Here is an 11862-nt window from a genome sequence, read left to right as displayed (position 1 = left end):
GCCATTAAGGGCTTTAGCCCAGGCATCATATGATCATAACACCCATAATCTTGTCACCTGCCCAGTAGGGCAGATCTCGGAAGCCATGTGGATCAGCTGATACTGATCCTCTGGCACTATAGCGGGTTTCCTTCTGCATCGCCTGTCATGGTGGGCCTATGCAGAGGCACAGCCAGGTCCGTGCGGAGGAGCTGCCGCATTGGCGGGAAGTCCTATCTGGGGATCTAAAGCATAAATCCCATCAGCTGCCACTGCCACTGCTAATGTGATGCAGTTGTTAAAGTATCATATTTGTGCTGTGGAGAAAACATTCAACTCCCTGCTCACTTTTTTGAAAGTCACTGAGTTGCTCTATTAGGCTTGACATTCTCTCTCTGCCAAACCTATCTCACAGGCTTGTTTTAGGGTAAAATTAGGATAACTCCCTCACATAACCTGACCTCGGAGGAAAAGGCAGGATACAGTGGTTGTTGTTGTTTAGTTGTTTAGTCGTGTCCGACTCTTCGTGACCCCATGGACCAGAGCACGCCAGGCACTCCTGTCTTCCACTGCCTCCTGCAGTGGATACAGTGGTACCTCGGGTTAAGTACTTAATTCGTTCCGGAGGTCCGTTCTTAACCTGAAACTGTTCTTAACCTGAAGCAGCACTTTAGCTAATGGGGCCTCCTGCTGCTGCCGCACCGCCGGAGCACGATTTCTGTTCTCATCCTGAGGCAAAGTTCTTAACCTGAGGTACTATTTCTGGGTTAGTGGAGTCTGTAACCTGAAGCATATGTAACCCAAGGTACCACTGTACAAGTTTGATCGCTTTCAATATTGTGACCGGTGTGTACAAAGGAGCTGGGCATATTATAGGGATTTGGAACTTGCGCATGCTGACATCTTGCAAACATCCTCAGCGAGGCCCCTGAGAGTTGATTCTGAGCCTCATGGTTGTTGTGGAAGATTGTGCTCTGACTGCAATGCTGTACCTGAGAACAAAGCTTTAGTTTTCCTTCTAGGCATGTGAGTTTGTGAGTGTGTGTGTGGCAGAGTCTTCCCATCCAGCCCATTTACTTTGAACTATTGAAACTTTTCGAGATTGTTCATCTGTGTGAATCCTGACCCAGGATTCTCTTTCTTAGTCACCCGAAAATAATAGGAACTGGCTTTTATATACATAGAGATGTGAAGCCTTCACCACATCAGAGCACTGCTGAATAACTTGATCCCACCGCATACAGTGGTACCTCAGGTTACAGACGCTTCAGGTTACAGACTCCGCTAACCCAGAAATAGTACCTTGGGTTAAGAACTTTGCTTCAGAATGAGAACGGAAATCGCACAACAGCGGCGTGGCAGCAGCAGGAGGCTCCATTAGCTAAAGTGGTGCCTCAGGTTAAGAACAGTTTCAGGTTAAGAACGGACCTCCAGAACAAATTAAGTTCTTAACCCGAGGTACCACTGTATCTCCACCCATTTTTACTGATGGGGTGTTGTGTCACCCTTAAGATACCATGTCTCATCGTAGGCCCGGCTCAACCCGTTAGAAGAAGACTACATGCTGCACTTTGTCATTATTTCCCAACCTTTCAAAACTCACACGCAGAAAAACAATGGATGGAGATTGCAGAATCCTGAGCTGCAGCTTGTGAGTCTTAGATGCATTAATCCCATGTCTAATATGTGAGGTAAGCAGATGTCACCTGTCTGCTTATCGGACTCCTAATAAATCACAGAGCAAGCTCCGCCTTCAACAATGTTTGAAATAACTGTAGCATTTCGAGACAGAAATGAGGAAAAACTGTCCCTGTGCAAATCATAGGCAATAAGAAAATGAAGCTACCCTTTGTAGCTTGCCAACAATTTCACGGCAGCCTCTTCAGCTGCATAATCAGGCTGGCTCTTCCCCACCCAGCAACCAGCCCTCCTCCTTCCCTCTACACACGAACACTTGATGCAGTTAGAGGCAGTGTAATTTAACGAATCTGGGTCAAGAGCTGCCAGTGCGTTAAATTGGCTTTACCGCCTTCATAGAAATATGAAGAAGCTTCTTCACACCACCTAGTGTTCACCTGGTGAACAGTCATGAATTTCTAGCAAGTGACCTATAATGTTCCATAGTTCCAAATACTGTGGTACCTTGGTTTACGAACTTAATCTGTTCCAGAAGTCTATCCTTAAACCAAAGCGTTCTTAAACCAAGGCGTGCTTTCCCATAGCAACGGGGGACTCAGTTTACAAATGGAACACACTCAACAGGAAGCGAAACATGTTCTGCTTCCAAGGCAAAGTTCACAAAGCAAAACACCTACTTCCGGGTTTGGAGCGTTCTTAATCCAAGTTTGTTCATAAACTGAGCTGTTCTTAAACCAAGGTACCACTGTAGTTGTTTTGCTTCACTGGAGCAAGATTCAAACGGTGAGTAAAAAAGAATACACCTTGAGCCAAGCATTGTTGAAAATGCAATGTGCAAGCTTTTGAGTTGCACAAAGAGCTTTCCCCAGTCGGAGTACAGCAGCTCTGCCCTGACTGACCCAGCCCCTCTTTGCTACTCCTGACCTTCCCACATTCAGCAGAAAGGTTTGAAGAAAGCCTTTAAGCACCGTCAACTGAACAGTTTGGAGATTGTGCTCCTGCCTCCCATATTCACTGAATGTGGGTGTAGGAAATTAGACACAGTCCCTTTTTATTCCTTCAAGAACAGTGTGCAGGAGAATCAATGTGTGCAAAGCATGGACATAGCCAAGGAGGGGCATGGGGGTAGTTGCCCCCTAAATGAATAAGAAATAACAAATGGAGGTTCTGTGTCTTTTTGGTGTTTGTCTAAAAACAGCTCAGCAACTTTCAGGGTGCCCTGGTTTTTACTTTTTGAAATATACCTAACATGAAGCCTGCCCCCCCAACATAAATTCTGGTTATGCCCATGGTGCAAAGGGGCATGGAATTGTACCCAGCTGTCCTCATCCCAATCCCATGAGAGTGGGAACAGATCCTGAATACGCACATAAGTTGTATGCACACAGGCTCTCAGCTACATTAGTAAAGAAACGACAGATTGAATGCACTTTAAACATTCAACACCAGATGGCGCCAGAGAGCAGGAATGGTTTAAAACAACATTTCCCATAGGAATTTTTTTCCTTTTGTTAAAACAATCTAATTTCTGACTTATTTATAGTGTGTGTTTTTCCTGTGTTTAGATCCGCCCCCTGCAATTAGGGTGTTGAATTTTGCAGGGTTCCTGACTGCAGGCATGGATGCTGATGCAGAGCCTATGCACATGTAATTGCATATACAGAGGCATGTTCTGACATTCAGATAAAGGTATGGAGATTAGAGGCAGAACTAGTGGGCGTGATCCCCCTCCTCCCTCAGCACACCCATTTTAATGTATGAAAAAAGCTTGTCCCCTCTCTTAACAGGGAAAGCATCAATGGCATTTTCTTGATCATCCTCCCCCTCTAATTCCAAAATCCCTGCAAGAAATCCTATCGTTTTCTCCTCTGCGTATGACTGACTGCATACACTTAGGGTTGCCAACTTTAAACTCAGCTTTGGCTCTTCTGCCTTTAACTGCAACCCAATGCCCAGGTAGTAGCAAGCTGGAGCTTTTCACTGCAGGAAGATGAGCATTATCTGGAGTCAGTGAACAGCTTCCTCCTGCTAATGAGGGCAGATTAATCCGCTCTTAAAAGCGCAAGAGCCGAGCCAATAAAGAAAGTAGCAACATTATCTCTGCATTCACCTCCACTTGTGGGAGTTACGGTCAACACTTGACTAATTTCTTTTCCTGGTCAGTTGGCAATCCTTCTGTGCATACCCCATATCTTGCAGCAGCTGCTACCTGACATGTTTGGGCCTTTTGGTGTAAAATTGCTGATGAGAACGGCTCTCTTGCGGCCAGCCATAGAAAGGAGTGTCGCGTCCATGCAGAAGCATCTAGACCTCATTGTTTTGATCCTCTGTGCTTTGTCTGAGTGCATTAACAGTGACAGCAACAACGAGCAGCAGTCCCCTCTTCTCTCACGCTGGACCCAGCCATCCTGTTCACGATATCACATGCAAACTCAGTTTCCCTTTGCACAATTCCTGGATCAAGTCTTTTTTTCTTTTCTTTTGGCAATGATTTCGGACAGATTCTTTGCTTGGCTTTCTGTGCTTTCCTTGACCAAGGTGTCTTTGACACAGGCGGTATTCCTTCCCAGACGCCTGGATTTAGGTAAGATGGGATTGCCATTTCTTGGTAGCAGTTATTACATAGGAGCACAGGAAACTTGCTTATATGGAGTCAGAACGTTCCATCATCTAGTTCAGTTTATTCTTACCATTGTGCAAATTATGAACAAGATTGCCATGTTTTGTTCCTAGTCTTGCTCTTGTACCTTTAACAGAAAGCTTTCGCAGAGCAATTAAGCAAGAGGAGCTTTTGGTGACATTAAGGTAAAGGATGCTATCCTATAATACTTACCAGGGCTTACTTTGAAGTAGACATGCATGGGATTCCATTGGAAAAGATGGGAGATTTCACACCTCCAACACATACTCAATTTCTTTCTGCAGATAGACACAGAACAAGGTTGGGATATGCATAAGGAATGGTTTAACAATCAATCTGTATTCCCAGGGCACTTTGAAAACAGTTAACTCTGTGAGGGGAAGAGGGGTCTGCTAAGAATTCTCACCACCATCAAATGTTGCTTCAGCAACGGGTAACCCCAAACTGAGCATGACAAAAGATTTCATACCTTTCAGAAAAAAATCATTCACAAATATTTTTTTGCGATGATTTTTTGGTGGCGGTTTTTATTGGATTTGTTATGTGTCGTGTGCATATCGGCATATTGCTTTGTTATCGTAAATGAGAAAAGGTGTATCGCAAGTCCTTTATTTCATGGGCAATAAAACATTGTGGTCATTACTTTAGTGCAATATGTGAACAAGCAACTTCAGACCCATCCCTGGGCGTGAATTTTTGGAGGTGGATCAAAAGAGGTTTGCAAATACCGTGGGTTGACGCACACCCTCCGACATTTCTCTGATGAAAATAGGGACGTCCTAAGGAAAAGCGGGACATTCTGGGACCAAATCAGAAACTGTGATGGCTTATGCAAAACTGCGACTGTCCCTGGAAAATAGGGACACTTGGAGGGTCTTGGCACATGTGGCTTATGTAGAAGCCTCTCTCACGCTTCTGCTAAATGTATGGAGGGGCAGATTGGGGCACTACATTTATTAGATACATGGAGGGGTGATCTCAAAAGGACTTGCAGCACTTTTCACACCATTTAATGCATGTGGAAAGGACCATGATCAGACTTGTTTTATTATGTTTTTAATATTCTGTCGGGAGCCGCCCAGAGTGGTTGGGAAAATATGAGTGGTATACAAATATTATTATCCCTGCACACACACCCATTCATTGTACTGTACTGAAAAGACCCCTCTGTGCACACAAAGGACTCTTCTCTATGCAGTTGGGAACCATGAATATCTATCATCTATCTATCTATCATCTATCTATCTCTATCTATCATCTATCTATCATAAATCTATCACTGCTTTAAATATCCCCCTTGCTTTTCTGTATGACCCCATTATTTTTCTTTCGCATTTCAGACTGGCCTAAAAACTGCGGTGTTGCGTATTTCCAACCAAACATATTTGCTAAGATTATTGCCGGCAATGAAGCGAGGCCTCATTCTTGGCCGTGGCAAGTCTCCTTACAGGTACGAAATGTTTAAGTGATTCTCAAACCTTGGGCATGTACAAAATTTGGAGGAGGGCTTGGAGTCTCCAAGAGAGATCTCCAACCTGTCTGTTCAGAAGCTAGGTCCAACCAGAAGTAGTTCCAACCAGAAACTAAGTTCAAATCAGCAAAGGCCCTTTCTAAATTTGTTTGACACTTTCCTGTTTGTAGGTTCAGCTAATTTTATTACTTCCCTGTTCAACATGGCTGGGAGATGAGTGGCTAGCTGCTCATTGTTTTTCTCCCAGGGTGGCGTGGTCATGAATTACTGGTTTCTTTGTGCAGTCCAGTTGTACCTTGGAAGTCAAATGTAATTAGTTCCGGAAGTCCATTCGACTTCCAAATTCAAAAACCAAAGTGCAGCATCTGCTTGGCTGCAGGAAGCTCCTGCAGCCAATCAGAAGCTGTGGAAGCCCCATCAGATGTTTGGCTTCCAAAAACAGTTCGCAAACCGGAACAGTCACTTCCGGGTTTGCGACGTTTGGGAGACAAAACGTTTGGGAACTAAGCTGTTTGATTTCCAAGGTACTAATGTACAGTGGTACCTCAGGTTAAGTACTTAATTCCTTCCGGAGGTCCGTTCTTAACCTGAAACTATTCTTAACCTGAAGCACCACTTTAGCTAATGGGGCCTCCTGCTGCTGCTGCGCCACCAGAGCACGATTTCTGTTCTCATCCTGAAGCAAAGTTCTTAACCAGAGGTACTATTTCTGGGTTAGCGGAGTCTGTAACCTGAAGCGTATGTAACCTGAAGCGTATGTAACCTGAGGTACCACTGTGTCTGTTTCTTCCTTCTTTAATTTCCACCACAGCAAATTGTACTTCACACTGCAATATTTTGTTGCAAGTCACACTTGCCCTATGTACTAAGAGTGCTCCGAATTCTCCAAGTGCCAGTTGTCATGTAGGGAAAACTGCATCATCTTTGCACCACAGGGACCTATCAGCAGGGGAATGCCAAAGTTTGCAAAAGAAAAGAAAAGTGTTTTTTAAAAAACAAGAACTAAGGTGGGGTTAGGGGTGAGAACCCAAAACAGCCCAATGCGAATTGAGCATGCTCAGCTATCTCAACATTTTGGTTGAATGTTGAAGTTGGAAAGGAAAGAAGGGGCAATGGAATGGAGTATCCTGAAAAAAGGCCTGGCTCAATGGCTAGACTGCCAAGCAGGACGACTTCACATATCCAACTTGCTTTATGTACCCAGTAGGAAAAAACAATGCCTTGTTTTAAAAATCAATTTCACATGTGATATATTGTGCAACAGGCTTCTCAAACTCTGGCCTGTGACCATTTACAATTGCTTCTAAAAATTATTAAAGGTTTCCCCAATATCCCCAGCAGTTTTCGAGTGGTCTGTGGAAGGGAAAGTTTGGGAACCGCTGTTGCAGAGGTTACTTTTGCCCTACTTCCAATTCCTTCCTGTGATTCAGCTCTGCATTTTCTCCCTCCATTTTCCTTCCCAGGTCCGTTCTAAACCAAGCGATAAATTCGTCCATGTCTGTGGCGGCACCCTCATTCACAAAAACTGGGTTCTCACTGCTGCCCACTGTTTCCAGAAGTAAGTTATCTACTGGGTGTGAATTTGTGGAGGCAGATCAAAACAATCCGGGTGGCTCATGCAAAATGGTATGCCTTTTGGCATCGATAAAGCAGGTGGGGCGTACCTACTATCATGCAATGCTTAGAGGACTCACCAGTCAGGAAGAACGTTATTGACTTTCTTAAACAAGTAAAGAACACCAACAGGAAACCCCTAACCCCACCCAAAGACAATTAAGTACAGTGCCACCTGCTGGCTAAACTATATAATGACATTATCCACACACTAACCTTTCTCTTCTCCGTCACTTTTTCTCCCCCTATTTTCTGTCTGGCTAAGCTTCTTTCTGGTCATTGAGCCTGTCTTGTGGGAAAGCCATTGGAGGAGAGGAGATGAAGGAGTGGGAAGCTGTGGGCAGAGGAAAGACTTAAACAGCTTTCCTCCTGCCTGTTGTTTATCCCTTAAGTATAATGTCCACCTCCACATGTGGCAAAAGGGTTGGGAACCTGCATTGGCCAGTATAATTGTTCATATATAATTTTTTCTACATGTGGAAAACAGAGTGGTTTTATTAACTTGTCCCCCAGTGAAAAACTATACTTGGAACTTCTTGTGGGAACAATTTTTTCTGAGTGCCCATGCGGTTTTGCTCATTGATGGTAGCGATACTAGTCTGGGTGCAGAATTAGACTTAATTCTGGCCCTCGGTCCAGTATACCTGAAGGAGCATCTCCCCCCCCCATCGTTCTGCCCGGACGCTGAGGTCCAGCGCTGAGGGCCTTCTGGCGGTTCCCTCACTGCGAGAAGCCAAGCTACAGGGAACCAGGCAGAGGGCCTTCTCGGTAGTGGCGCCCGCCCTGTGGAACGCCCTTCCAGCAGATGTTAAAGCGATAAACAGCTACCTGACATTCAGAAGACATCTTAAGGGAAGTTTTTAATGTGTGACATTTTAGTGTATTTTTGGTCTCTGTGGAAGTTGCCCAGAGTGGCTGGGGAAACCCAACCAGATGGGCAGGGTACAAATAATATATTATTATTATTATTATTATTATTATTATTATTATTATTATTATTAATGAAGGCAGGTAAAAGCAGATCGGGGTGGGGGGCATGTGAGACAACACACCCAACCCTACGGTGCATCATTTTCAGGGGACAGGAAGAAGATGTCACCAACTGGCGAATTCTTCTCGGCAAGCATCACCTTAACTACCCGGAATCCACAGAAAGAAGCTACCGGGTGAAGCGAATTTATCGGCACGAACGTTTTCAGTACCCTCAGCTAAATGAGCTGGAGTATGACATTGCTTTGGTCAAGCCAGTGGAAGAGATTACCGCCAACAGGTTTATCCATTATGCCTGCCTGCCAAAAAGAGGCAGTTTTCTCCGTCCGGGACATTCCTGCTGGGTGACTGGCTGGGGGGGCACGAGAGGTATTTCAGAGTGTCGTGTGCCACCAATAAGAATTACATTGTTTTCAATAAGTGTCTATAGCTTTGCAGCCTTAATTTGTGCAAAGTTAGAAGAATTTGGCCCTGGAATCCGTTTTTGGTAGCTGAGTTGAGTCTTGGAATATGTTAAAGAGTTTCTAAACATGTGCAGAGTGCATTTCCTTGACAACCGAGAAGTCCAAATCAGCCACACATGCAACTTTGCATTACACTGGAAATGGTAAATACTTCAAATTTTCCATCTTCTACAAGTCCTTAAATTCTAAAGAAAATGATCATGTCAGGCCTCAAACCTGTCTCAGAATAACGACACTTGTGTTAGAAGGCCTGGTTTTTAGTTGTGGAGGCTTCTATGCCGTAGTTTATAAAGATAGCCAGGGGGATAAGGCTGACCTTAAATGCTAGTTGTACAGCAGTTTTTGCGTAAAGTATACCTCATCCTATTATTAGGGGAATTGGATTTATTGTTGTGAGAATGGGATGTGTTAAAATGAATAAGACTGTAAGCAGGGTTGAATGTAGGAGAAGATCGTGCATTTTTACTTCTACTTGGAGTTGCACCAAGATTTTTGGTGCCTAAAACCAATGGATTGCTGCTTTCCTATAGAGGTAAGAGGTCTAAGAGTATTATTCTTAGCTATTTGAGTTAGCAGCTCTAATTGTTAATACACCTCTTGGTAAATAAGAAGGCGGAGCTTCTGTTTCTAGAGTCACAGTCTAGTGTTTTGGGTAAACTATATTTACAAGTAAATAGACCTGAAATAAGGGCAGGTTTTATAATTAAAAGCCCTAGGGGCAATAAATGTAGAATCAGGTTAAGATGTTCTCGAGTATGGGTGGGGGGAAGCAGCCTTCTAACACAAGTGTCGTTATTCTGAGACAGGTTTGAGGCCTGACATGATCATTTTCTTTAGAATTTAAGGACTTGTAGAAGATGGAAAATTTGAAGTATTTACCATTTCCAGTGTAATGCAAAGTCACAAAATGCTAATCTTCAAGGTTCCAAAAATGTTCTGGTTCTTACTCTTCTTCTGTTTTATGCACTGAAGGTGGACAAGATGAAAACTTCTCTCTCTCCGAGGTTTTGAATCAGGCCAAGTTGCCAGTCATAGATTTCAACACATGCCACCTCAAGAAGTTCTGGGGAAGCAAAATCCAAACATCAATGCTCTGTGCTGGACTGAAAGATACAGCAAGGTCTTCAGCTGCCTGCCAGGTACAGAAATGGGCTATTCATGCAGAGCCTTTCCACACAAATCTGTTTTTAGGTGCTATCAGTAGACAAATCTCCCTGTCACTGTCGATTTGAAAAATTTGCAACTTCAATAGCCAAAAATTTAAGAGCTTATAATGCCACTACAGTGGTACCTTGGGTTAAGAACTTAATTCATTCCAGAGGTCCGTTCTTAACATGAAACTGTTCTTAACCTGAGGTACCACTTCAACCAATGGGGCCTCCCGATGCTGCCGCGCCGCTGCTGCACGATTTCTGTTCTCATCCTGAAGCAAAGTTCTTAACCTGAGGTAATATTTCTGGGTTAGTGGAGTCTGTAACCTGAAGTGCCTGTAACCTGAAGCGTGTGTAACCTGAGGAACCACTGTACTGTTGTGTCCAGATTTTCATTTTGGAAGTATGGCAACCCTATTATGTCACTACTTAGAATACGACTGTTTCAAGATCAAGCCAGGTATGTATGACAAAGGAGATCTGTGAATAGGATCTCCAATAGTTTCTTAGAGGGTGAATACTAGGGGCTGGGGAGTGTTTCAGAACTATGGCACTGGGACGCTGTGGCCTAACTCTCCTCCTGTACCTCCTATTGCTATTTGTTGTGTTGGTCAATACATACAGGTATCAAATGGATACCTTTATGTTTTGTCATGTGGGGCAAATACATTTCGGGTGGATGTTTTTAACTGGGAGGATAGCACAGAGGAAGAGTTAACCTCATGCAGCCAACACTGTGATCTTGAGATGCTAATAACATTGCTAATAACCTTGAAAAACTGGAAGATTTTACTCCTGGATATTTAGCATCCCATCTAAATCGACACTCAAGTCTACTACTGAACCCTCACCGGCATAAGAACATGTTTCAACTCTTGGACGATATTTTATTTTCAGGGAGACTCGGGTGGCCCACTGCTTTGCCAAACTGGGAGAGAGACATGGGAAGTCCATGGGGTCGTGAGCTTCGGGCCAGTTGGGTGCCAGGTGCAGAACAAGCCTACTGTCTTTACTAGGACATCTGCATATATTCCTTGGATTGAAGCAATCAGAATGCGGGATTTTTTTTTGTAAAGGACAGGAAAGAGAAGGGAAGTCCAGAGATATCAATAAAATCCTTTGCAAATGTAGGAATGTGTGCTTATTTTAATACTGGAATTCTGGAAATGAGATTTGGGAAATGAGATTTGAGTTCATAGCTGAGGTGAAATTTGAACTTAGCGCCAACCCTGCACTCCTACTCACAAACGAGTCTACCAACTAGAACAGCTGACTTTCCAAAGACGCCTTTTTCCATTTTGGTTTGTGGTGGGATGCCTCCCAGCAAGTCCTTCCGCAGACCTTTGTGCAACTTACCGTTAACATCTGAAATGTATGGAAAATAAGGTCAGAAAAATATTTGGGGCGCTTCATCCTGATTGGTTTGCAGGCTGGTAAGATGGAAGTTGGCTATTTAAGGAGAATTCCTTTTTATTTGTGTGTGTGTGTGTGTGTGTGTGTGTGAGAAATTAGGTGATGTCCCGCCAAACAAGTGTTATCACATACTTTCCAGTCCATTTCTCCCTCCAGTCTTTTGAGGAAGCGTGTTTCTTGTGTTAGACATCCCCATCAACTATAATCGTGCAACCTGAATTTGCCAGAGATGGTCTGGAGGCGTCTGTTGATTTCTGCGCTTAATAGAGGGAGGAAAGCCTCTTTCTTGGCAGCCACCATGGAAACACAGAACAGAGGCAGAACAGTATCCTCCTCAAACAGGAGGCTTTAAAAAAAATAGGTCAACGAAAGGCAGGAAGCTTGTGTTTGCATACGGGCTCCAGAAAATGGGGTTTCCCCTCTTCCTTGACCAGCAGGAAAAATGCAAGCAACTAGGCCTTATCGCAAGCTAGTAAAAATTACCTTCAGGGTATATATAGA

General features: G+C 43.9%; 1 protein-coding gene across 1 annotated transcript; it reads left to right on the top strand.

The window, feature by feature from the left end:
• Positions 1–3909: 3909 nt before the first annotated feature.
• Positions 3910–11043, top strand: LOC128413359 (chymotrypsin-like elastase family member 2A). Its single transcript, XM_053387401.1, has 6 exons — positions 3910–4201; positions 5599–5708; positions 7193–7287; positions 8422–8820; positions 9720–10026; positions 10792–11043. Exons 1-6 carry the CDS (start codon positions 3910–3912, stop codon positions 11020–11022), a joined length of 1434 nt encoding a protein of 477 aa, XP_053243376.1. The 3' UTR covers positions 11023–11043.
• Positions 11044–11862: the final 819 nt, after the last annotated feature.

Source organism: Podarcis raffonei, chromosome 5, assembly GCF_027172205.1.
Source record: "Podarcis raffonei isolate rPodRaf1 chromosome 5, rPodRaf1.pri, whole genome shotgun sequence".
NCBI lineage: Eukaryota > Metazoa > Chordata > Lepidosauria > Squamata > Lacertidae > Podarcis > Podarcis raffonei.
This window is presented reverse-complemented; position numbering and strand designations above follow the sequence as displayed.

Bases quoted from the DNA above. Each gene is read 5' to 3' on its own strand.
- LOC128413359 (XM_053387401.1), top strand. From the start codon at position 3,910: ATGCAGAAGCATCTAGACCTCATTGTTTTGATCCTCTGTGCTTTGTCT. The intron at 5,709-7,192 runs GTACGAAATGTT...TTTCCTTCCCAG, and splicing joins CGTGGCAAGTCTCCTTACAG to GTCCGTTCTAAACCAAGCGA. The intron at 8,821-9,719 runs GTAGCTGAGTTG...CTAATCTTCAAG, and splicing joins GGCCCTGGAATCCGTTTTTG to GTTCCAAAAATGTTCTGGTT.